Source organism: Netta rufina (genome assembly GCF_964035555.1).
Source record: "Netta rufina genome assembly, chromosome: 1".
Lineage (NCBI taxonomy): Eukaryota > Metazoa > Chordata > Aves > Anseriformes > Anatidae > Netta > Netta rufina.
In genome coordinates this window covers 187,456,382-187,484,100 of record NC_140123.1, presented here as the reverse complement: position 1 = coordinate 187,484,100, position 27,719 = coordinate 187,456,382, and the positions used below count along the sequence as shown (strand labels likewise).

Sequence of the window (27,719 nt, the reverse complement as noted above, 5' to 3'; positions counted from 1 at the left end):
GCGGCGGCGGTCGGCGGCGGCTGGAGACAAAGCGCCCGGCTAATGAATGGGACGGGCCCGCCCGGCCCTTCCTTTTAACCCCTTCGGGCCCGGCCGGGCGGCGGCGGCAGCGGCGACCTCCGGCTTCCCCTGCGGCGGCCGCCCGGGGAGGTGAGTGGCCCCGTTCCGGCACCGGGAGGGGGCCGGGCTGGGCCGGCCGGGGCGGGCCGGTTCTCCCCGCCCCGCTCCGCTCCTCTCCTCTCCGCTCCCCGCCGCCGCCCGGTGCCGGTGCCTGCGCGCCGCAGCCCCTCGCCCCGGGCCCGGCGGCGGTGGTGCCGGTGCCCCCCCCTCCCCCGTCCCGTTCCGGCCGGGACAGCGCCGCCAGGCCGGGCAGGGGGCGTGTGGCGGCGGCGGGGCGGCGCAGGAAGCCGGGGACTAGGCCCGCGGTGCGGGCTCCATTGTCTGCGAGGCCCTGGGAGGGGGCTCCGCCGGGCGGGGGCTGCGCCGGGGGGCGCCGCTCCCCGGGGGCTCGGCGGCTGGGGGGGGGGGGCCGGGGGCGGCCGGCTTTGTGTGCGGGCCGGGCCGGGCCGGTGGGGCTCGGTGCCCTCTCGCACCGGGCCGGGGCCCCGCCATGTGGCCACCGTCCCCATCTCGGAGGGCCCGGGGCGTGCGGGCTGCAGGAGGGCTCCTCCGCCAGGGCTTCGCCCGCGGGGCTGCGGGGCCGAAAGGGCCGGGCAGCCCCAGGAGATGTCCCCCCCCACACACCCCACCCCGGGACCGGGGAGGCGTCCGCCGCTGGTTTCGGTGGCAGTGTAAACAGCGCATCTCTTCCTGCGTGTCCTGTGAAGTTTGCAGCACCGTCCTTCCCCGGCAGAGCCCGGTGTGGGCTCCGGGAAGGTGTGTGTGGAGGGGCTGCAGGGCTGAACTGCTCCGCTCCCCGCTTCCTTTTACTTCGGGGGCCGTGGTTTTGCTTAAAAATGTCTCCTGTAACTCCTAGGGCTGCCCCGAGACAGCTGCTGACAGCAGGCAGTGTTACGGTGCTCACCGGGTGCTGGAGGGTGCTGCACGCGTTAGAGCTGCCTGCTGCACACGCAGTCTGCTCAAAGTGTAAAAACACTTATTAATCCCAGGGAAGTTAAAACAGTCAAAGACCTGCCTTGCTTTAATGACGATTCCGTACATTATCATGAAGTTTAAGTGTTTGGCTTTGCAGCGTAGAAGAAAGTCTGCTCTCCCCCATCCTTCTCCCTGGCGCTTCTGTGTGAGAAGCAGCCATGTGCTGTTTCTGGGGTGTATCTTTGAGAGGTTTCAGGAATTCAGCATGAGCTGTCATGCTGCAACTGTAAGCCAAGCAGAGAAAGTCTTTCAAGCCCCTGTAACATAAACATGCTTCTCAGGCTTTCCTTGTGGGCTGTCTTCCGCGTGGCCCATGGTGTATGTGCATGTTTTGCTTTTAAAGAGTTGTTTCCTTCTGAAGGTTACCTTCAGGAATGCAACATTTCCCTTCAAACACAGACAGGCACCCTTTGGGGGGACATTTGTGGAGTATGTGCTGGGGGTAGTGAAGCCTGGAAGACTTTATCAAGCATCCCCAAGATACCAAGCTGCTTTTAAAAGTCCTATGCAAATACTGGGCAGGGGCTTTCTAGTTATTATTTGCTATGGAGGTTGGTTTGGGGGAGGAAAAAAATCTGTCACTTTATTGTCTGTTAAAAGCAGAAGAACTCCTTTTGTGGACTCTTAGAAATGTGAGTGCTGCCTGCTACAGACCAACAGTCAAGGATCTGCAAGTTCCTGTATATTCGGATATCTCAGTCCTTTGGGATTTACAGTGTTGCTGGTGTCTTCCTACTTTAACAGATGTCAAGGAATTTATGCTGTAGAAGTTCTCTGGATTAAGAATTGATTGACAATATGTGAAATGAAGTAACAGAGCATCTCAGAGGAAAGTGTTTCCTAAACATTTGTACTTTCTAACACCTGTCATCATTTACTGGTACTCTGTATCAAGCAAAATTCTTGTGGATGCAGCATCCCCAATGGTAAGGTCAAAGTCCAAGCCTGCAGTGGTGGAAGGCTGGAAGGTGGTGAGCTTAACTACTGGTACCTGACGTGCTACAGCCTCTGTTTCTGTTTGGCTGTTCTGGCACACCTTAAACCTAGACTGCAAATATCCTGTGTGAGAACTGTGTTTGCAGAACAGCCGATATCATGGGGTCACGGCTGGTTAGGGAAGGGGGGAGCTACTTTAGTGCACACAGTACATCACTAAAACTTATCATTTGGCAATGTAAGAGGGCAGCTGAATTCCACAGATGTTTATTTAAAATGATCTATGTCTTAACATCTTATACGTAATGTAGAATAAATTATATCATTCTATCCATCAATTCTTAAGAACTAGGTAATTCTGAAGGAAGTTCTGGCAAACTCTTGGGCTGTAAAAAATAGTTGCTATTTTATGTGGTCTTTGAGCCTGCTGTATCTTTTTACCCCTTCCCTTTTTCTTGGAAGTTGATTCTAATTTTCTACAACCCCAACCATAGTGACTTTGTTGAGATTTCTCTGTGTCTCTGAGAAATTTTAAATTAAGGAATGCAAAGGTTTTGGGTCATATCTCTGAACACTTAGCAGCATTTTACCACTATTTACCGTAGAGTCTCTATAAGGGAGCATTTTGTAAATCCTATCTTTTGAGGCTTGCTTTTCATTTACAGGAGTTCTCATCTCCGAAAGGAGTGTATCGTGTTATGAGCTTGCCATTGTAATGTACAATTAAAATTTGCTTTATGCAAATAAATATGATTATACATGTATATTAGCTTACTTTTAGGTAGGAAGCACTATTATAGATAGTTTAGTTGCGGATTTTGCACACTGTAGGCCATAGTGTTTAATCCATCATTGTTTGACTTTCTCTTAAATAAGGAGAGTTTAGGTATTTTTACTAGTATCACCTGTAACAAATGTAATTTGCATAATGTTTGCTGTTCTGGTGCACACTTTCCAAATGGGCTTAACAGAAAGGTGTCCTGTTGCATGTGGCAAAAGGACATTGTTTTCTGTACAGCTTCAGCTGCTTATTTTGCATTTGCTACTGGCATCATCAATTTCTGTCAGCAATTCTCAACTGTGAGATTGTTTAATTTCATCCAATTGCTGAAAAAATGGTGTAGTTTCTGTAGCCTAAAGGTACCTTTTAAGTGAAATATGGAACTTTAAGCACACTGAAGAAGGACTAAGAACAATTAAAACTTTAACCTTTTTTTTCCAAAGTGTAGGAATGGCTATCCTAAATTATATAGCGATAAATAGTTTAAACATGGTAACAGAGTTGTGTTTCTTTCTTTTGTAATGAGGCAGAGCATAATGTGATGGCCAGTTAAAATAAAAGCAGCGAAGGACCTTGGTTTTAAAGGTCCTAATTTCTGTTCAAGTGTAATCAGAACAAATTACCGAATTTTTGATGTTGAACAACATGTTGGAGAGTGCAACATCAGTCTTTCCTGTAACCTGTGTAATACTAATTTTCAGTGGATGTTGACATTAGTAAGTATTACCATTATCTTTATTTAAACTTGCAAGCTGTGTGCTCTTCAGCCACTACTGCACACTTGCCTACTGTCTCTCTCCTCTTTCCCCTCCCACTTTGCTTTGTAATGACAAAGCAGCAAACAATCATCCGTTGAAGGTTTAGAGGTCTGCTATTTCATTTTTATAGCTTTCTGAAAGCTTGTTGAATATTTCATTTTTTCAAGTCATGCCTGGTAGTTCGCAGTCACTCTGTCTATATAACATACCTGCTGTACATGTATATTTTTCCCTTGGTGCGGTGCAGTCATTGTAGCTCCAAGTGCTCTGATTTTCTGTACATCTAATACAAAAGCCAGTTCTGGATTTCAGTAGTCAATAGCCTGAAATTTATGGCTGAAAATAGGCATGTTTTGGCCCATGTGATATATTCTAGCAATACTTCTTTGCAATTCTATACAAAATGTATGGAAAAGGTATTTGAAGTTAATAATATGCTAGTAATTGTCTTGTATGACAGTGATCAAAGAATTTGTACCGGTTTTGCTCCAACTGCTTTCATTTCATTAGCATTTCAATAATTATGCCATTTACCTGTTGCTGTGGTTCTGTATGCGGTTTTCCAAATTCGTGTTCTGTGCACAGAAAAGAAGACCAGAGCCAGCTAAAATGACTTTTTCTTTGTTATTCTTTTTGCTAGAAGAAACAATGAGGAGAACCCAAATATTAATTTGAAGTTAATAAAATGTTTGACCCAGCTCGAAACTGTTTTACAGGCATCTTTAACAAATGAGAGGGGAAAGGGGTGTGGTTTTTTGTTTTGTTTTGTTTTGTTTTGTTTTGTTTGTTTGTTTTTTTTTTTAAAAAAAAGACGTGAGGGAGGATAAAGGCACGTTATTTGTACCCTTTCTTGCCTGTAGTATGATGGCAGTGGCACTTGTGAGGAATGCGGGAGAGCCAGGTTAGCTTCCCTTCTTTGCCCTGAGGAGCTGAATCCAGGTCTCCGGAGAGTTCCCTAACCCTGTCTGATGAGCCTTGGGAATGGGGTGGGTCCTGATCACCTTGGCTGTCACTTTCCACCTCGTGTACATTATTTAAATGTTTGCTATAGAAGGGACAGCCAAAGTGTCTCATCTTAACAGTCAAATTAGCCAGACACAGGGCTCTGGAGATGTTTTCACTTGCTTAATAGGGAGTATGGACGTATTTTTAAATGGAAAATGTCAGTAAGAGAGGTTACGTGTAATTCATCCACTACTGCACAGTAAGCAAGCAATCAGGACTTTCCTTCCTCTGAGAGGTGTTTTGCTTACCAAGAAATATAAATCTGTAGGCATGTGTTTCTGTCTAACAATCTGAACATGTGCAGTAAGCACTGACTGTTGGGGTTGAAAGTGCTTTGCTGGCTTAACCCCTGTTGATGCTTGGTCCATATGATGTTTAGAAGAAGAGGACAAAACATCTTCATGACCATTAAACTGTAGAATCCAGCTTCTTTTTTTTGTGTGTGTGTGTGTGTGTGTGTGTTCAGATTTTGAGTAGAAGTTGCCATACTGGGTTTTTAAAGATAGCAAAAAGATGTCCTGGTGTTTTTTAATGCACTGGGGCAGTGAAACAGACAGGGGGATACTCTGGCACAAGGATGCTCAGGTCTGTATAGTCAGTGGGGCTAAAGAAGCAAAACTCCAAAAATATGTCCTGTGTTGGATTGTTTTGGTGGGTTTTGGTTGTAAGCCAAAATATCTGACTTAATGTGCTCCACTTTCAGTCATTCCTTTCTTATACATGGGGAATGAGTCTTGTGCTCACCCTGTGTTATTGCATGTTGGTTAATAGACATGCTGTGTGCAGTGTGTAAGCATGTTTCACTCATTAAAGGAAGGCATAACGAGCTGCCAGATGAATCCTGTAGTGCATTACCAGGTGCCCATAAGCTCCCTTGAAATGTTGTATTGTAGCTCAGACCACTTCAGTGTGTAGTATGTTGCCTTAGTTTCTTTCATTCCCGAGAATGAAATGCCATACAGTCACCCCTAGGCAGGAAAAAAAAATCATGGATCAACACCAAGACATGTACAATAAATGACTTTTAATGTCATTATTTTTTGCTTTTGTGCTCTAGAGTTGAAGATGTCTAACTTTTCTTGACAATTATGAAGACTAGGGATCTTGAAGAAAGGGGAGAGCTATTTGTATAAGTGCAGCTCCTGGAGCTGTGACCTAAACTTGAAACATCCCATGACTTGCCACTGCAACAGTTAACATGACTAAAAAATTCTATTAAAAGGAATTACTTTCTTCTTCTCCTTAGATACAATCATCGTCTTTGAGTAACAGGTATTTAACCTGAAATGAATCCTCCTGCATGCAGTGGAACAGATGTAAGTTTTGTTTTGTTTTTTCCCTCAATGAATAATTGACAGTTTGTTTAGGGTCTTACATGATTGTTGTTATTAGTATTAATTTAGAGTAAGCCAATGGATAAAGCGTATGAATAATTATATATATATGAATTAGCTTGTATGGAATTTAGGAATTTAGCAGCCAGCTTGTGTTAGTGTCTGAGATTTAAAAAACAAGTTTGGAAGCCTGGCTATCTTTACAGTGTTACAATAATAGTAACCAGCTTATGATTTATGGTGTACCTTTTACTCTGTGGTAACAGCTGATACGTTTACATCCTTACCTTCTACACTACCCCTTAAAAAAGGGGGAAGTAACTTGTATGCCCTACATTCATCCTGTACCCCAGTTATACTTGCTTTTTTCATGTTTTTGCATCTTCGTAGATAGAATAAACTGTAGTATTTTCTTTACGGTTTTTGTCACAAATGTTTTTTTCTTTATATATTCAATTTGAGCTGTGAGTAAAGATTTTTGGAAGCATAAGGTTATTTTCATGCATGAAAAAATCATTTATATGTAGATTAACATTTATATGAAACCTAAGAGTAAGTGTTATTCTTGTACAGTTTTTCATATAATGCTGTTCCCCCCCATTTAAACTTTTTTTTTTTTTTTTTTTTTTTTAAAAAAAAACTTTTAGGCTGTCTGTATTATTGGTTAACATGCCTGTTAGCAACAGGTTGACAGAAGGTTTAAGACAGGTAGAAAGGTGAGCTACAAAGTCTTGTTGGGGTCATCTAAGAAAGGCCTCCATAGGAAGTGAAAAATAAAAGCATGACTCATTCATTTCTTAAAGGAAACTTTTCCTAGGTGACACATGTGGAAGATGTGGGGAATTTTGTTACATACTAAGTCTGCTTGTGGATCTTTCATTGTTGAAGTATAAGCAAAAATTAGTAGTGCTTTCCAAGCCTATAGCATAGCCAAATAACAGGAAAGTGTAGTCACCATTTGCAGCAGCCTCACAAGTCAGTTCTTGACCACTGTAAAGCCATCTGATAAAAGGGGCTATGTCACTTTTGCCAGGACACACAAAAGTTAACTCATGTATTTGATGTTTAGTTCTGGTATGCTCATCTAAGGGTCACTTTATACTCTGCACTGTTTCATTATATGATGTCAAACACTGTAGCTTCTTATAGTTCTACCTAAAGTGTCTTTCTAATGTGGCATTCAAGGTTAAAAGCCTCCACTGAAAATATCCCCTTTAGTACTACCTGTCAACTGAAAACTAGTATCTTGCCTTAGCATCTTCAAGCACTATTTTTTGAACTATAACGCAGTTGAAGTAAGCTGAATTGTTCTGGTAGATAATAAAATCTGTAAGTGGTTACTCTTAAAGAAGTTAAATGCCAACATGAGCTCCAATAGAAAAGTATATACCTACTTATATACTTATATTACTTACTTTACTTATGGGTAATATACTTATATTATCTACTTATTATCATATTTGTGTAGTTCTTTGAAGTTCAGATTGTGTACACTGTGAAATAGAGTTGTGGTAGTTCTAGTCGGCTTAAAAGAGCATTCATACAGCATAATCTGAGTTCCTTGCAACAAAGCGTGTGTTTGTTTTTCTTTATTTTGTTAAGGTTTAGTAGAAGGCAGTAATTTTTACATGTTTATTTTGGGGATCATAAAATATGAGGAATATACCAAATATATAATGTGTTAAGTGGTCTCATACTATTTCTTGCTGGGGATTGCTTTTCTGCTTTATCAAATTAGCTTGCAGATAAAAAGATTTCTGCTTCCTGGCATGGTAGTCATAGGCTGACTTTGTTTTTCCTTTGCATTTCAGCATATCAATACGTGATATCTGATGTGATTTACCACTGCAGATTGCCCCATACAGCATATTGAGAATGAATTAGTTATTGCATACTAGTTCCTGGAGCTGAGCATGCATGGCCTGAAGAGCTAGCACTTCGCAAGTGTTCTTTTTGGTGATGTTTCTTCATTAGTGATTCATTAGGCACTCTTAGTAGGATGGGTACTTACACAGAGCTGAAGAGTTTCCTGAGAACAAAGATGGAAATATTAATCTGTCCAAACGTTAACATTTTGTTTCAGTAGGTTGTAAATATTACAGGTCTTCTGCATCCTTTAACATGCAGTATAAGAATTATAGCCTTTGAGCACATATTCAATGTAGTAGCTTTTATGTGCAGTTTAGATCATAGAAGAAGATCTAGTTCCTGATTAAAGGGATCTCATAGATCCCTTGATGTGTCATGAGAAGGTGGAGAGGAAAAGGGCAGTTCTGAAAACGCTGCCTGTTTAGAGCTCCCACCAAACTTTGGGCTCCTAGCTTCTGGCAGCATTTCTTATTTAAGAAATTTAATTATTGACTGCAAAGACATGCTGAAATAGGTGATGGCAATCATATTTTTTATTTACTGCTCTTATTCTCTTTTTTCTTCTGCATTAGAGGTAGGAATAAGATATGCTGATAACATTGTTGGAGCATATCCAGAGACAGAAAGAGAAAACAGAAGGCAGTGGGATAATCCTCATTACATGGGAGGTTTTCGCTTGTTGTGACTTGCATCAGTAGCCACATAAATGACGTGTGGGCCAACTTTCAGAGAGCCAAGCAGTGGGCAAACCATGCTGTTGGCAGTACGTCTGCATTTGATGCTGGGAAATTGGAGGAATTGAGGCTGCTTTCTTCTTTTCTCTTCCTAGTAACGTGGAGTTGTCCTCTGAGATTTCCTGCGCTGTGCGGAGACCGTAATCTGTTTATGGCAGGAAACACAGTGATGCTCATAAAGAACAAGGAGCTTCCCTATCCTTCTCCTTTCTCTAAATGTTTTTATTAATTTCCCTTTTGCATATCTTACAAAACATTGGGTTTATTGAAATTATTATTTTGGCTTTTGTGTAATGACAGGAATTAAACAAATAGAAACAGTGGGGGCTATCTTTTTCTTTACCTGTTCTTGTAGTAAAAATGTCTTAGACTGTGCTCTGAAAAAACTCACATATCTGTATTCTGTGAAATTTATTTAAATTACAGCTTCCATTACAGAAATTAAAGCTTTGCATTTGTTAGTGTAAGTTCTACAAAAAGCTTTATTTTTAATTAAAATTGCATTTCACATTAGCTCCCTGAGCAAAATCCTGTTTGCTCAAATTAAAATACAAGTCTACAGCAAGGGTATAGCTCTCCTATAAACCATTTCTTTTGGGGGAAGAAGACTAAGCTATTTATTTGCCAGGGACAGGAGTGTCTTTTTGGATTTCCTGCTAATGCTCAATGTGGTGCTAGTGGAAACAATGCTGGCTTTCCTGGCTGGTTTGCCTGTGTCGGCTGTGCCTTTTCAGCAAAGTCTCACCTTGTCTGGAAGAAGGCAGAGAGAACTGCGAAGAGACAGAGTGGGAAAAGACCCTTTGTCATGGAGGTTAGGCACGGGCTGGTTGGCAAGTGAACGGGAGACCTCTGTGCATGCTTCTCTCCTTCTCCCCCATGTTATGAATTGGAACGCCTGCTTTAAGAGGGTCAGAGTTGAAGTTACTGGGTTTTTAAACCAGGATATCAGACGGATATGTCAGTTGCTAATGGTGTTCGTACAGTTTCCTTAGAAATACTGAATGACAAAAAATACTTAAAAGTAGCTTTAAAAAGTTCACCCCAATCATGGGTATGGTTGATTATGCCCACGTTACGGGATTTATTTCTGTTCTAGTGCTCATTGGCAAGATAAAACAGTCCTTCTACACTCATCCTGTAAAATTTTCTTGGGTGGTGTTGTGGTTATTATTTTCTGTTTATGCTTAATAAAGTAGATGGGCTTTTCCTTTCATCAAGTGAAAGCTAGATGTATTTCTTCAAATTGTCATTTGAGGAAGAGAAAAAGAGTTTGTACAGAGAATAAATGTTTCTTAGAGAAGCATATGCAATTTAGGGTAACCTGGTTTGAAATAATTTTTTGTAACAAAAGAATGATTAAACATAGCTGTAAAATTCCTTATAAGGTATTTAAAATACTGTTTATCCTCTTGAAAATATTTTCTGTCTTTTCAGGGACTGTGAATTGTGTTCTCTTAACTAACCTGCCTTGATGCGCAGAAGCTATCAGTTCTAGGATATGCCTGTATGTTAAAAAAAGTAGTACTGTGTCTTATTACATGTATACAAATAGGATGTAAGTAAATAATGGAAAACCTCTCCATGAAACTATCACACGTGAAACTATCTGAGGATGTGTAGCTAACTGGCATTAATATGAAGAGAAAGTTACATTAATGGGTAGTTATATATTCTGTTAAACATTGTGTTTACATTTTGTGAGGCTTTTTTTTCTATTAATACTTATAAAGATGTTTTCAGCAAGACTTCCAGGAAGTCTTACCCTACTCTAGGCATGGCATGCATCTCAAAACTCCTCTCTCATTCTCTGCCATTCTGCTTGTTCAGCTTCGTAACCCTCAGTTTTCTGCCTTTCAAATGTCTCATTTTTAACTCTTTGGAATAGTCCTTAAAGTTCTTAAGGTTTCACTCTTGATGGGCTTCAAGATAGACATCTTAAAATATATATATACATATATATAAAACAAAAGTATATGTACCTTGCAAAATATGAAGATAGATTCATCAGGAGAAAGGGGGGAAAAAAAAAGAAAAAATCCATTCCTAATCCTATCTCACATGTTTTCTCATCTGTACAATGCACAGGAGGAAGAAGAGTAGAGTCCTATGGGCTAGACAGAGGAACTGATCACCTGGGGGGAAAGAAGTGTTGGAGGAGCTTTGCTTTGAGTTTTCTGATGCTTTTCTGAAAGCAGATTGCTGTTCTCTAGCAACACAAATAAATGTTCTGTGTTTTGTCTTTAATTCTTTCGGAACTTATCTTTTATTCCTGTGTTTTTGGTTGTGCTTTTTTTCCTGTTCCACAATAATACTGCTGCATGTTCCCTACTTCTGTTCTTATTTTATCTTCTGCGTTTTAACCTCCAATTTTGTTATTGGAGCCTTTGTTCGTTTTCCCTCCCCGCAGCCTCAAATTGTACATGAGATACTGAAAGCAGCTTTGATGTCCTACACTACAAAAATACTATAGGCTAAACAGCACATACTTCAGCTGTTTAAAAAAAAACACACAAAACAAAACTTTTTTTTCTTAATAAAACTTTCTTCTAGCATTGTGTAAGAATTACCCCATTTTATTAGCATGTAATACTTTTTTTGTCTAAAAATGCAAATGGTAATATCAAAATAGAAGCAAAATCTGTTGTTTTCACTTGAAGCAACATTGAACTGATACGTAAGACTTATGAAAATTCTGTTAAGAAACTATTGAAATCAGTGCTTAAAGCATCAGCACTTTAACAAGTGACAGGCAGATCTGCCATTTGGTAGGTGTGAACAATAGCATAGAAATGGATCCTGAAAACATTGCTTAAGTAGCATCACACCAGATAATGAGAAAGAAGGTTCTTCAACTCTTGAGAGACAGTTTGGATCATAGACAAATATCAACATAATTTACTTACCGTGACAAATCTGTCTCTTTTTTTTTAACGAGCAATCTCATAGTAAAAGCTGTGACAGAAATGATTACTGTATGTACATCCTACTTTTTTCTTATAGTGTGCAACTATGAAAGGTAACAAAGGACATGTGAAGGAAAATAGCCCCATTTGAGATCCATTGGTATTTTTAGTGCACTAAGAAAAAAAGATAGCAACAATTATAGGCGTATCAGGTGGATGTGGGTAGAAATACTGTGTGTGGTGATGTGCAATATTATGTATGATGGTAGATACAACATGGTGATGATATTTATTTTTTGTGTAACTTTGGAATGGGATTGAAATTTGATGGGTTTTGTTATTGTTAGTCTTAGTTGTGTGTTCTTATTTTGTTTTTGAAGTAAATGTTTTTTGAAATCGTGGAATATGGATTTCTGTGTTATGGATTATGGACTTTATAGTGTTTAAAACATAGTGTTGCTTAAATCTAGGTAATGAAGGCTGAGTATTCAAATAGATGAATATTTAATAAATTGACAAATACATGACAAAGTCTGATGTTTTCCAGAAGTCAGTTTGATTTTTGTCCTTTATCTGATGCTTGTTTTATCCTAAAACATGCTGAGCCTCATTTGCTAAGGTCAAATGAAATATTTGGGTACTGAGCATGTTTAACAAATCTGGCTGGGCACTTAACAGGGATGCAAGAACTAAACGTCAGATGGAAGTGAGTAATGTGCACGCTAACACAAACACCCTCATTTATATCAGACTTCAAAAACAATGAATAGCAAATATATAGTATTAGAAAAACACACTACCTTTACAAAAGTTAGGAATATCGATTAAGGATATGCTGATACAAAAAGATTAAAAGAAGAACGTTCTTTTAATTTTATTTTTGAGAATGAAACCTTACTTCACTTCTGCTTTATGTGTATTTTGAAATATTTTTAAAAATGGTTGTAACATTGGTCTGTTACCATACTCATACCGTTTGCTCTTTGGCTTTGCTGTTTTAATGAATTATTTTCACATCTTTATTGCATCAGTGTAGAGCAGGTATAGTTCTTTGCAGGGGAAGCTATGGCAGAAACAAAGTTACACTTCTTGAATCTTTCCCGAGGTTTCAGGGAATATCTGAAAATGATGGGTAAAGAGTTCCATGGACTTTCCTATGTTTACAGTAATAGGAGGAAAACACAGGTTTGTTTATTTTAAAGAAAGGAAGAAAAAAAATAAACTGGATTTTCAAAGAGAAGGAAGGTAAATCAGTTTGTGTTGATGAAATGTTACCTGCCTTCTGTGTGCTGGTTAGATTTTAACTTGACGCTGTCCCTTTAGCAAGAGCCTGAGACAAAAAGTGTCAATTCTGAGCTGTGCTGCTGATTATTATCTTCCTGCATTACTTTGCATTTAGTAGTGGCGGGGAAAATAAAGAGAGAGAAGTCTAGAAACTGCTAAACCGAAAAATGTGACTTGATGCTAGCTGGTCTGTCATACAGCTAAATATAAAACAATCCAGATTCCCAGTAAAATTACTTGATATTTTGTGGGGTGGGAGGCAAGGAAAGGGGCAGTATTTACATGTAGCTGATAGTCTCTCTTACTTTTCAGTCTCTGTGCTTTATGTGAATTCTTGCCTTTGTAATTAGGGTTGCATATCTAGCTCTAATGATGATAGTTATGGCTATAATACTTGTCTCTCCACAACATGTTTTTTCTCTGACAGGGATGAATGACTGCTTTAGGCCTCAGCTTACATCAAGCACTGAGGATTTTATCAATGTGAAGAGGCATGAATGATCTTTATGCATTTAGAAATCAGAAGTCTCTGTTTTGTGTCAGGACAGGTAGCACAGAAGCACTGGAGCTCATGTTCCTTCCTTTGAGAGCTCGCATTCTTTCTGCCTCGTATCCCGAGCCTCTGAGCATGTACCTTTGTCCCATGACTTTCCAGAGCATATTTTCATCTCGCTCCTTGTGCGCTACTCTGGATATATTACTTTCTCTTTGTGAATTGTCCTGGCTTCTCTTCTCTTCAGGGAATGTGGGAGTTAAGGGCATCAGCTGCTTTGCCAGGATGTTACCCTGTTCTGTCCAGCAGGAGCTGCCTGGTTCCTGCCTGGTACAGCTCCTACGTGTGGCATCCTGCTTGGCCACCCACCCAGAAAATCCTCAGTCTTGGGAAGTAATTGGGAGTTAACTGCATTTTTTTTTCCCCAATACCAGCCCCAGTCCGAGAGCTGAAACAGTCTTTTCTTATTTACACAAACATATAAAACTGTTTGTCCCCTAGGATTTTTCTATACCAAAATGTTTGTCTCGATCCAAAATAGCATTTCAAAAATATTTACAAAATATTTTTTTATGTTGTCTTTTTTTTTTTTTTTTTTTTTTTTTTAAGAATTGTATCAGGAGTACTTGAGTACTTAGAGGCCCTTAGTGAGAATGAGACTTTGATGGATGAGCCATGTGATGACTTTGTAAAAATTGAAAATCGTAGTGGAATAGAAGAAAAAAATGAAAGATGAAGTATTACAGGCATCCTAAGTAGATTAGGGTCATGTAGGGAAAAATTTAGACTTCTGCAAGACCAAGTAGCTTGTGATTAAACGAGCTAAACCTAGATACTATTATTTCTCAGCAGGGCTGGAAGGCTGCCTGGTAGAAAGGGACACGGGGATATTGGTCAATAGCTGGCTGAACATGAGCCAGCAGTGTGCCCAGGTGGCCAAGAAGGCCAACGGCATCCTGGCTTGTATCAGGAATAGTGTAGCCAGCAGGACCAGGGAGGTGATGGTACCCCTGTACTCTGCTCTGGTGAGGCTGCTCCTCAGGTATTGTGTTCAGCTTTGGGCCCCTCACTACAAGAAAGACATCGAGGCCCTGGAGCATGTCCAGAGAAGGGCTACAGAGCTGGTGAAGGGCCTGGAGCACAAGTCCTGTGAGGAGCAGCTGAGGGAACTGAGGTTGTTTAGTCTGGGGAAGAGGAGGCTCAGGGCAGACCTTATTGCTCTCTACAACTACCTGAAAGGAAGTTGTGGGGAGCTGGGGGTCGGCCTCTTCTCACACATAACCAGTGATAGGATGAGAGGGAATGGCCTCAAGTTGCTCCAGGGGAGGTTCAGGTTGGAAATTAGGAGAAATTTCTTCACTGAAAAGGTTGTGAGGCATTGGAATAGGCTGCCCAAGGAGAGTAGCTGAGTCACCATCCCTGGAGGTACTCAAAGTGTGTAGACATAGAGCTTAGTGACACAGCTTAATGGTGGACTTGTCAGTGCTAGGTTAAAGGTCAGACTAGATAATCCTAGAGGTCTTTTCCAAACAAAGTGATTCTGTGATTCTAAGAATATTCAAAAAGGTTATATTTTTCACTACTTCCATATATCAATCTTAAAGATAAATGTAGAGAAAAAAGTATATGTTGCTAAAACTTTCAATAAAAATACTTTCAGTTTTGACCACAGGGTGGTTGTCTTTTCCTCCAGTAAGAGAGCACTTTTAAGGGTAATAGCTTCCGTTATTTTTTTTTTCCTCTTTACAACTTTTTTATTTTTTATTGACCTAGATACAATTTTGGTGATTGTTTCCCATTCCATTAACTGGATTTTTTTTTACATAGTTGCTGTGAAGTACACAAATTTGAAGTACACTTCAAATCTTTGATATGAAGTTAAGAAAAATGTCTAATATTATTTGTCCTAATTGTTATATTCTGTTTCAATATTAGGTTAGGGTGAAGAATATTCCTGTCAACAAGGAACAATATGCAGTATCGATGGTGCTATTTCCACACTTTACTCTTTTGCGTCCAGATGGAGCATTTGGGGTTGCAGACATGAGGGTATTTTGCAAGCTGGAGAGAATACCTTCATAAAACCATAGAAGTTATGGGTTAATGTAATTTGGAGTGCAGCTCATTGACATTCTGGATTAAAGGAAGTAGCTGCAGCTCCAGATTTCAGGTGTCTAGAAAGGTAATGGAATAGTAAAGCTAGCTTTACTTCCTCTTTTTTTCTCTCCCAACAATCCTCTACAAATCATTAGGTCTTGTTTCTTTCATTAAGTCTAACTTTCTCTACTTTGATCCCAATTATTCAGTTGCATCCACTAGTTCATGCTTGTATATCTGTGCAGGTGCCTGTGAACTTCATTGAGACCTGAGCATAGGACCCACCTCCAGGCAGAGTATAACTAACATGTTAATTTTGCAGTCCGTTCTAATAACACATCTTAATCACTCAGTATTTTGCAAACTGTACGTATGGGTGAGCTGTGACTGATTGTCAGAGTAAGTTGCTATAGAAAAAATCTCTTGCTGTTCTTGTTTTCCTATTCAGGGGGGTTGTAACATGGAAGGCAGTAAGGTTTCTCTAGGCTAGACATTTATAAGGATTTGTTTGCTTATTTTTTTTTTTTTTTTAATCAAATATTCTCTAAGTAGCATAGTACCTGGCATTGAAGTGTAAGCTAATAAAAATTTATTAAAATGTCTCCTCCTCATTGCTTTTGTACTTTTAAGGATTTTCTTTTTACTTGACACTCTTAATGATGTTGCCTGTACATTTTCAAAAATAAACACAATCAGCACCATTTATTCCAAAACTGACATCAATTTCTTCAAATTGTTTTAAATACATTTTAACTACTTCTGACTCCCAAAATCTATTGCTGCTTTTAATCTTTGAAACGAGTAAATAGTTTTGCTTTCACTTTGTCTCCACTTTTTGCATCTTTCTTGAAACCGCTACCCTTGCATTTTACAGGTGCACACGTGTCTATATTTACATTATGCACTTACATAATAGTTTAAAACTACAAACTTCAAATTATTTTCTCTAGACAACTCCTTTCAGGTAGTTGCATTCTGTAATATAATCAAGTCCATGATTTAGCACCTGAGTACTCTGTCTAAAATTGTTTTAAACTTGCAGGGCATGGTCTGCTTTACAAATAATCTGCTCGTAGTTCAGTGTTCTTGTACGCTTTTCATGCTTCTCTGTATGGTAACATGTAAATATATTAACACAATCCCAAAACACTTTTTTTTTTGCCCCCCCTTCCTTCAGTAGTGATTTCTTCAGGTCACGGCAGTGTGATGTGGCACTCTTTGGATCAGTGACATTCTCCTGACATTTCTTGTCAACCACTGTACACTCAGTAATCCAATTTTGAATGGAAAATCCTATAAAATGTTTCTGCAGGCTTCTGACCACAGCAAGCCACTGACTGTCTACTGCTGTTTAGGAACTAATAGTCTGAGAGCAGATTTGAGTAGGTAATTGTTCTGTAGTTTTTCTTTCCATTTATTTTCTTTGAAGATTTTTGTTGCAAGGCGACACTTAATTTTTATTTTTATTTTTTTTTACATTGCTTGCCTATATCTAACTGAGGAGATTTTAAAGACATAAATCCATTCTAATTTTGAGCTGATTGCCTGTAGCCTTCTGTGCCTTTGAAGAAATTTCTGTTTCCTTGAATATCCTGTTTGTTTAACAGCAGTTCTTAATTTTGTGTAGTTTGTGTCCAATGATAATTAAGCTACTTAAGGTGATCATAAGCAAATTCATACTTTATTCTAGAGTACTATAAAATTTTAAAATAGAATGGAGTGTTGTTTGTTTTTAAAACAGATGTATTCCTTCAAGGAATTGGCATAGGAGGCAGAGACTCCTTCTACCCCAGCACATCTTGAGGACTATATTCTAAAGAAAATTTGGTTTGAAGTACCTTCAGGGGTGTCTGTGGGGAGGGAGTTTGGCTTAATTTTACAGTCTGATGTAGTAACACTCAAAGTAACAGAGATCAGACTTAGGTGTTTGAAAGAAGATAGAAGACTTTGCATGTATTTTTTCCAAGGGGCAACCAACTTTGAGGATTTCCTGAGAAGGGATATAGCAGCCCTAACTCATCTCATCTAATAATCTTAGCTCTTCTGCAGATGTGGAAGGCAGCAATCCTTCAGAGACCTGTAACACATACATGAATTAGACCGGATATAACTAATTTCTTTTTGCCTTAAATGTAGATATAACTACACATCAGTAGCATAACCAGCCACAGTACACAAGCACTTCGTAACAGTGCTGATAGCCTAGCCCTCCTAACATCATGAAAGCGTATTACATCACAGATAAGCATAAGTATAGAAATAATACATAGCTGCAAATGGAGAGCCATGTTTAATTGCACAAATGGGACAGAAGAACATGTAAATCAACAATTCAAGAAGTAAAATCTGCAGATAAAACCAAAGGGTACTGAATAAGCAGTAAGGATTTCTGGTGGAACCGGAACAGTTTCTGGTACTAAAGAAAATGAGGTAAGTCATGCCAGGAGCAGATGGGATTGCTTCCCACACCCTTTTTTTGGTAAAGGAGACGACAAGCATTAGAAACCACAAGCAACAGGAAGGAACATTTGAGAAGAAAGATGTCTACCACCATGATTATGATTCCTGCTTTGAGTCTAAATAGCTGCCTTGCCTGTCCACCTCTGCTTCAGCAAACAATCAGGCCATCAGTGTTTAACTGCCTGGCATCATCTCAGTGGTGTTGTGTACTCAATGCTAATGTAGGATAAGATGATTAGGACCTAACTGTTTGAATGTGTAGTGATAATGATTGCTAGTGATTAAGAACCAACCATTGTCAATGTTTATTGTTAATGAATGTCAATCTAGTAAGGTATTGTTATGAACCTTGCAGTTGGTCTCCTTTATCAGTCTTCCAAATCTTCCCATTACAGTTACCTCATGTTTAGCTGTGTTAAGCAGTAAGTGGTTATCAGGACAAGTGAAGTATCTACATGGATTTATCTGTTAAAAGCCTAGAACTGTGCTTTGTGGTATTTTTTTTTTCCTCATACAAAAGAAATTACAAGCTAGAGATACCAGTACCTGTTCTGAGGCAAAGAAATTGTGCTCTACTTCATCAGCATCAGCTTCTAGTGGATACATGTTTTCTGTGAATCTAGTTAAAGATTTGTAATGTGCTTGCTGTAGCTTGGTGCTTGATACATAATTTATGTTTTGTAAGCTCTGCACGGAGTGAATGGTTTGTGAGCATTTCTGTTCTGTGATCCCATGTCACAACAATTTCCTGTATATTCATGATTTTGCATCATTGCAGTACAAGTTCCATATTCAAAACATAGATCCAAATTCAGATGAAAAATATAAAAATCCCGTTTGATTGATTTCTATTCAAAATGTTGACTATTGTATGCTGTCTCCCTCATCCCAGATGCACCTGCTCCATATCATCAACATGTGTGATTTCTAGCTTCAGTTTCAGTCATTATTATATTGAGTGATGTCAATCTAATCTCTGCTGCTGGGACTGTTCTCAAGTGTAATTTTACAAACCTGCGGAGAGTACCAGGTAGCGTGATACTGAGATAGATCTTAGAAATGTAAGATGGTTCTTCTTTAGGTCTCTTCTTTACCTTTCCCAGAATTAGAGTTCCCTTTTGGTATCTGAATATATATTTGTGCTTTTTCTTTCCTCCCCTTGAGAAAAGCAGAGCAGAAACACCAAAACTTTCACAGAAAGAAAAAGGCAGAGTGGCTGCTTTCCTCTTTTTCTAAAAGTTTTGATGGCTCCATCTCCCTTTTCTTAAGATAGCTGTAATAAGCTGATTGCTTCTCCTTTTCCCAGCTCCTTCTGCTGCACTGGAAAAGAGAATGTTATTACTACAATAGATTTTACAGAAGTCTGAAATCCATGGAAAAACAGAGTTCCTAGCTGTTCCTTTTGACCTCTCATGCAAACAGACCATAGAGAATTACAAAGCTGATATGACATTGGTCTTGACACAAAGGAAAAAAACTGTGCGAGTACAACTTTGAACAACCTCGACCTATGTATCGTGTCTTGTAGTTGTGACTAATCTCATCTTTTGTCTGTTGAAATCCTCCTTGTGTTTGAGTAACACATGAAAATTGTGCAACTGTTTTAAAATACCAAATTTCAATTTGTGTGTTTGATCTTCAGTTTAGGTGAAAGTCCCATAAAATCCATTTTGTACAAACTGGACTGGATAGTGTAGCATCGGCTGTGTGGTGAAAAAAAATATTTGCCATCATTAATAAAGTTACCAATAACTAAGTTAATGATGCAAGAGAATAAGTGAGGGTTTGGCAAAATTTAGAACCCTGGTAAAACTGTAGTTAAAAAAAAAAAATCAAGAAAAGAAGGGTCTGACAACAGCAGACATCTCTGGGCTTGTGTGGGGCTGGTGGGGGTTGTTTTTTTTTTTTGAGCCTCAGTGATTGATTATATACATATATAATATGCATCTTCCAGACCAGCTCTTTGTACTGGAATTGTTAGTGGGGAAAATCCTTGCCCATGAGAGAAATTAGCTGTCCTGGTGTAAATGGGATTTCTCCTATTAGATATGTAAGGAACTTGAGCTGGCAGTGCTGCACTGGACAGCAACATATGCACCTGTATATATCTTTGTGTCTGAGTGATGTTGTTGCTATTGGGTGACCTCAGTGTTTATATATAGCATGTGCATAGCCCAGTTGTCCTGAATTAAACATTTCAGTTTTTAATCCTGAAAGTCAAAAAGTAGCTTGTTTCTATGGTATGGTGTTGTCTGGGAGCATTATGGCGTGAATATAACCATGAGGACCATGTCAGAGGAACAGAGATGAGTGTAACTAAATGCTGGACACCCTTACAAAGGTTTATTGCAAAAGGTTGTATTTTTTTAGACACAGCTGTCAATACTGAAGGGTTCACATGTACCAGAGAATACTTTTCCATTTGTTCTTAAGTGCATATGTTGCTAACATGACTAAATGCCTGCTTGTCTTTATATGTGTATCTATGGATATAGTTAGCTGTACGGATATATGTGTGTGTACATATGTATTACACAGTGGTTCAATTAGGATGTAGGGTGAGGTGTATGTATGTACAAGCAAACACAGAAGTGATGTTTGGAGTCTAGATTTTGACAAAGTTGGCCCAGTGCTGTGTGTGTAGACGTGCATTTGCCCACCATAGATTCATTGAATAAATTGTTTTGTTTTAGAGGGGAGGGGAAGGTGAATAGCATTTTGCTGATTTTTTTTTTTTTTTTTTTTTTTACCTTAAAGTGTGGGGAAAAAAAACACACAGAACATCTAGTGCATGTTTTCAGTTGATGTTTACAATAGTTGTTTAGAATGTGTTAGTCACCTTTGTCTTCTGATTGTTTTATTTCTAGATGGTGCAAAGGAATCACAGTTGTCCAAACAAGATGAACAGAATGGCTTCCTTGACCAAGAAAATAGAACATTCATTTTTTAGGATTATGTCTACAACATGAAGCATTTAACAGTAGCTGTCTTTGAGAACATTCATCTATGACCTGAAATGTCCTGATCCTGGGAAAAAAAATGAGATTCCATTAATTAAGTCTATAATTTCTTAATGCAATCTTATGACTAATCATATTTGCTTGTGTACAACACAGATGCAGAATTCATAAACCAGAGATTATTTTAACACGCACATTTGTGTCTGTGCACTCAGTATACAAAATACATCACTTTAATCAAAGTTTAAATAATCTTTTAAATTATCTATATTTATTAATAAATGAAGACTTGGCAAGAAGAATTTGTCAGCCATGGAAAACAGTAAATCAGGTTGCCCCCAAATGGATGGTAATTTTGTCTTGGGTAAAATCAACAACTTAAAAGTAGAGCAAGAGGAAGACACCATTAACTGTACTCTAGAACGAATGGATATAAAGACAGAACAAGATGATTTCAAACATACAGACAGCAGTGATGAACAAGAAGACAAAGAAAAGAACTTTATTAGCAACAACCCTAGCAAATATTTATCCACAGAAAATGAAGATGATTATGGATCTCTTTTTTCTCAGTATAGTAGTACGCTGTATGATGTAGCAATGGAAGCTGTGACACAAAGCCTTCTTTCTAGCAGAAGCATAAGCTCCAGAAAAAAGTCACCTGCTTGGAACCATTTTTTTATATCTCCTAGAGATAGCACTAAAGCAATATGTATGTACTGTATGAAAGAATTTAGTCGGGGTAAAAATGAAAAGGACCTAAGTACAAGTTGTCTCATGAGGCACGTGAGGAGAGCCCATCCTACTGTACTAATCCAAGAAAATGGAAGTATGCCAGGTATATCCTCCTTTCCTTCACCCACGTTGTTACTGCCTCCTCAGTCCACAGATGTTGGAGATCTGAGCTCTATGTTATCCCCTATAAAGCTGGTCAAGAAAATGGCTTCTAAAATACCATCTCCAGATCGAATAATTGAGGAATCTGTTTCTATTGTTTCTTCTGAAGAAATAGCAGATCTCTCAGTTTCTGAAAAATGCAACAAAGAAGAAGTCATGGTTGGGTCATCTCCACAGCTACCCAACAACCAGTATGATGAAACTGTGGAGAACGTAGCAGAAAAAACTGTTGTAATTCCAAAGAGCACATCGGGTTCTAGAAGGAGATCTGCTGTCTGGAAACACTTTTATTTATCACCTCTAGATAATTCTAAAGCTGTTTGCATCCACTGCATGAATGAATTCAGTAGAGGAAAAAATGGAAAAGACCTGGGAACAAGTTGTTTGATAAGACACATGTGGAGAGCCCATCGTTCCATTGTCCTGCAAGAGAACGGAGGTGGTACAAGCATACCACCTCTCTACACTGCACCTCCAACTCTGTTGCCTTCTTTACTACCCTCAGACAGTGATCTGAATTCTATGTCATCCTCTCCTGGAAAACTAATGAAAGAACCAACTTCTGTTTGTTCTTCTCCAGACAGAATCTCTGAGGAGATCCATACTAATCTCTCTTCTGGAGATGCTCTAGTGGAAGATTCAATGCTGTCATCATCTGATGATATAGGTGAAGTCTCCTTTGTTTCCTCACCTGAGAAACAGTGTGAGGGATTAGGTCCGCTAATATTTGAACCTACTGCTGTATTTCAGCAAAATAAAAGGATAATGAAAAGGCTTAAATCAGAAGTCTGGCATCATTTTTCACTGTCACCTGCAGACAGTCTAAAAGCAGTATGTAGATACTGCAGTTGTATGATAAGTCGTGGTAAAAAAGGAGATGTGGGCACAAGCTGCTTGATGAGACATTTATATAGACGCCATCCCGATATAATTGGAAACCAAAAGAGCTGTCTTGATGTTAGTTTGGCAAATTCTCCTTATGCCACTCTGGCTTCTGCAGAATGTTCATCCTCAAAGTTGACTGACTTGCCCACGATGGTTACACATGATAATCAAATTATATTTCCTGTTACTAGCAAGAAGACCTCAAAACTGTGGAATCATTTTTCAATTTGTTCTGCAGATTCAACAAAAGTAATATGTATGCACTGTGGACGTACAATAAGTAGGGGGAAAAAGCCAACAAATCTAGGCACAAGTTGCCTTCTTAGACATTTGCAGCGGTTTCATAACAATGTATTAAAAACTGATGTCTCAGAGACTGTATTATCCTCATCTACGGATAATCACATGCCACTGAGCACAGAATTGTTAGCGTCTTCAACTTTTGATGAAACCAATGACAAATTTTGTGACTCTCACCCAGTTGCCAAAAAAATCACAAGTCTTGTAGCTGAAATGATTGCACTTGACCTTCAGCCATATTCTTTTGTAGACAACATTGGCTTTAACAGGCTGCTTGAATACTTGCAACCTCAGTATTCTTTACCTTCTCCATCTTACTTTTCTAGGACAGCAATTCCCAATATGTATGATAATGTAAAGCAAATAATTATTTCACATCTTAAAGAAGCTGAAAGTGGAGTGATCCATTTTACGTCTGGAATATGGATGAGCAACCAAACACGAGAATATCTAACCCTTACAGCTCATTGGGTAACGTTTGAGTCTTCATTTCGACCGCAGTGTGAGGATTACCATTGTTCAGCACTATTAAATGTATCACAGATTGATTGTGACTACAATGGAATCAGTATTCAAAAGCAGTTAGAGTATTGGTGGGAAACATGGATTACTTCCATTGGTCTTCAGATTGGGATTACTGTTACTGATAATCAGAGTATAGAAAAAACTTTAAATGAAGGTGATCATTCAAGTGTACAATGTTTTAGTCACACTGTTAATGTCATTGTAAATGAGGCTATTAAAAGCCAGAGAATGGTTCAGAATTTGCTTAGTATTGCAAGAAAGATCTGTGAACGTGTTCATCGGTCAGCAAAAGCAAAAGAGAAGTTAGCTGAGCTGCAAAAAGAGTACGAGTTGCCTCAGCATCAGCTTATACAAGATGTTCCATCCAAGTGGAATACATCATTTCATATGCTTGAACGTCTCATCGAACAGAAAAGAGCAATTGATGAAATGTCAATAGAGTGCAGCTTTCGGGAGCTAATAAGCTGTGACCAGTGGGAAGTTATGCAGTCAGTGTGTCATGCTCTTAAGCCTTTCGAAGCTGCAAGCAGGGAGATGAGTACCCACATGTCTACTTTAAGCCAGGTGATTCCAATGATTCACATACTTAACAGGAAAATAGAAATGCTATTTGAGGAAACAATGGGCATAGATACCATGCTGAAATCTTTGAAAGAAGCTATGGTGAGTAGATTGTCCTCCACACTTCATGATCCAAGGTACATTTTTGCAACGCTTCTGGATCCCCGCTATAAAACATCCTTATTTACAGAAGAGGAGGCTGAACAATATAAACAAGACTTAATCAGGGAGCTGGAAATAATGAGTTCTACCTCAGAAGATGATAAACCTGTTTCCAATGGATGTGATATAGGTTCACCATCTACAAATTCATATGGGGAAGATAATCTTTGGTCACTCATGGGTGACATGAAGAAAACGAAAGACCTGAAAGAGAGAGCAAAGTTACCAGAAGAAATGGTGCTTTCTTACTTGGAGGAAGAAGTGCTTGAGCATAACTGTGATCCTCTAACTTACTGGAACTTTAAGAAGTCATCTTGGCCAGTACTGTCAAAATTGGCTGTCAGGTTCTTGGGTTGCCCACCAAGCATTGTTCCTTCAGAGAGATTGTTCAATACATCCAATGAAAGCAACAACTTTAGTCAGTCAAGATTAATGATTGAACATTTTGAAAAACTTATCTTTTTGAAAGTAAATCTTCCTTTAATATACTTCCAGTATTGAAAATAATGAACAAACTGATAGACTAAATCTATTGTTGCTCACTGGATATTAACTATCTGTAACTTGGATTGTTAAATTGCTCCAATAGGGGCCATGTATGACATCTAATCAGTGACTATAATTCCAAATTTTAGTTCCTTTTTTTTTTCAGCTTTCAATATGTCTACATGTGCCTTATTCATAGTACTTCAGGCCAGATATTGTATATATGTTTTTTTAAAAGTTCATACTAGAGATAGCCTGTCTTGTCAAATTATACAAAGTTATGTAGGTTTTAATCCATAATTGTAAATGAACTTTAAAAAAGCTCAGTCATTTGTTTTAATAGAATGGCAAAAAAAAAAAAAAAAAGATGTAAACAGTTCTATTCTGTAGTTTTTTATTCAATTATTATGTAAACACCATAAACCAGGTACTGTATTTTAGTTGAACATTGCTTTAATTGCAACAAAACAGCTTTTGTAGTTGTCGAAAGAAAGCTGTAGATGAAAGATGGAGTTCGAGCCATCTTTTTATTATGTGATGTTCTTAACTGCAAGCCCGAAAGTACTTATAAGATAAAGAAGCGTTATGGACGAAGGTGTTTTTACAGGAGACTATTGACTTAGTATCTGAAAACAAATCTTAAATTTGAGATGATGTGGAACATCGGTTATCCAGCAGTCTGTAGTAAAGCTTCCCATCCCAGCTTCTCCTGTTCAGGTTTTACATTTTAAATGAACTAAAAAAAAAAAATATTCTGGTTATTTATAAAAGCTCTTTGGAAGGTTTATCAAAGTTTATGAATCAATGCTTGTTATTTAATGCTGTGTACAAAAAGAAAAAAAAAAGCAAGAAATCTATAATGAAGACTGTAATGTCATTCTAAAACCTTTTCTAATCTGTAGTGCATCGAAACTGTAAGGTTCCTGATTGTAAAAATTGAGCCCTTATTCCCAAAGTAATTTCAGTTGTGTAGAACAGCCCATCTTAAAGCTCCTAGTACAGAAATAACTTATTTTCTGATTTTCAGTAATAGCCTTATGGATATGGTGCACTGCTTAGAATTTTATGTAGTAGGGTTGGTTCTTAACTGTCACAGGCCATCGGGCAAATGGGACATAGAGCCCTCAAAACTTCAAATAAGGTGGGAAAAAGAATAGCCAGCATTTTAATTTGAAAGGAATGTTCTCCAATTTTTTTTTTTTTTTTTTTTTTTAACTCTAGAAAGATTAATCTCCTCATTTCAGTTTTCATTAAATACTTTTTGGGAAACAAGTCATCATTTGTCTATGACCTTTTAGAAATGTTGTAGCTTTGTTAAAATACTGTACCTATGCCTAATCTAATTTTGCATTTACTATGTTTTAGTGTATTTATAAATGGTGAACTCAGTTTCTGAAATTAAACGTTTTATTTGCAATTTTCTAGTGGTAGTCAACACTGCCTTTTTTTTTTTTTTTTAGATGGATTAAAGACAACCATTGAATAATTTAATTGTAATCATACATATGTAATCAGAACATGCTATGTGAAAAGACTGGTTTTCCATGTATCTCTTTGGACAGAGATACACATAGATTCAAGTTCTCTTAATTTCACTCAAGGTAATCAACAGATTTATTGAACTCTTTCCCAGGTGACTTTTGGGTTTCCGAGATCTTCCTCTAAGCATTCTGTCCTTTCAAGTATTTGAATTGTTACTCAGTCAGTTACACTTAGACCTGAACTATTTCAGTAAATTATATAGTGCACTTAGGAAGAACTAATACCTTTTAAAATACTGAAGACAAAATGCAGTAATTTGTAATACTATGAATAGCCAGCATTTCTCTGTTCTTGTAGGGTTACATGAGAACAGGTACACGTTTTTTCTGCAGTAATAAAACAACTTGTTCTAGTTCATGTATAGTTTGAACTAGGTGAGTTTGAAGCAGTTTATTGAGAAACACATTTAAATGGCTACTGGTTAATTATTATCTCAAATTTTTTCCCTCTACATTTTAACCGTGAATACAGCCTTGACCTTTGTAAGATGTTTAATCTCTCCAAACCAGGAGAGAGGTAGGTGGAGGGTGAAGGAACTTTTCTTGTTTTTAAACAAGGGATAATTTTCACTCAAGACTTGCATATGACTATGAATACAGCCTTAGGCTTAAAGCATTGTAGAGCCACGCCATACCAGCAGGACCTTACTTGAAAATCCGAGTTCTCTGGAAACAAGGATCGTGGCTCCCATGCTTTAAAGCAGACTATACTGTAGCTCCTGCTACTCTTGTGTGGAAAGCTGTAATGATGGCATTCTGAGATAGATAGCCCTCAATTTGTATCTTCTTAGGGATACTTAATTGTATAGTCATGGGTGTTGTCAAAAATTTTCCTGAGAGCATGAAAACTAGTGACTATTTTAAGAAGCAAAACTACTTCATAAAACTACATTTTAAGAAGCAGCCTACTTCATTTGCAAGTGCAATGTACTTTTTTGAAGGGTATTAGCTCTTAAAAATGTACTGTTGCAGTATCAGCTTGGTTATGAATGAATATTAAGCTTATATTAGAGCTTTTTAAGAGACAGTACACAGGTGTAAAAAAAAAAATCAGACATGGAATCTCTTAAATAAAAACAGGAGAGACTGGAAGCACAAAGCTGCTATTTTTTGGATGTAAGTCTTGATTCTTCTATACAAGCTATTTCCATTTCCAGTTCAAGCATTGACTTTGAGAAATGAATGACTTCAAAAGCTGAAAGCTTTCATTGAGGTATTGAGGTAAGTTGTAGTATGCATGGGTTTTGTATTGATTTTTACTTTATAAAGATTATTTTTAATCTTAGTGAATGCTAAGCTTTCATATATTGCAACTTAATATATGTGATGAAATTACTTTATTTGAAAACTCTCTTATTTTTACATCATATTCTCCCAGACTATAAGGAAGTGCAAGCTCTGTTAAGTGGGAGCTTTCAAGTTGAGTTTTTTGCTGGACCAGTCCCTGCAGCAGCATAGTTCCCTAACATGTAATGACTTGGTGCATCCCCAACGGTGATACAAACTTTATTTAAACAGTTAATTTTAGTACATTAGCAACTTCAGAAATAAATTTGGAGCAGATGGTACTAGAGATGTCATAGTAAGGATCCAATAGCTTCTGTGTCTTCTAAGAGTAGGCAGGTGTAACCACTACACATACTGCAGCAAGAA

General features: G+C 38.4%; 1 protein-coding gene across 2 annotated transcripts; it reads left to right on the top strand.

The window, feature by feature from the left end:
• Nucleotides 1-25,868, top strand: ZBED4 (zinc finger BED-type containing 4). 2 transcript variants are annotated; one of them, XM_084293064.1, is made up of 3 exons: nt 1-150; nt 5,822-5,891; nt 20,617-25,868. In XM_084293064.1, the coding sequence occupies exon 3, from the start codon at nt 21,022-21,024 to the stop codon at nt 24,538-24,540; it is 3,519 nt and encodes a 1,172-aa protein (XP_084149190.1). In that variant the 5' UTR covers nt 1-150; nt 5,822-5,891; nt 20,617-21,021; the 3' UTR covers nt 24,541-25,868. The 2 variants fall into 2 exon arrangements, with proteins under 2 accessions (XP_084149190.1, XP_084149191.1); XM_084293065.1 differs by lacking the exon at nt 5,822-5,891.
• Nucleotides 25,869-27,719: the final 1,851 nt, after the last annotated feature.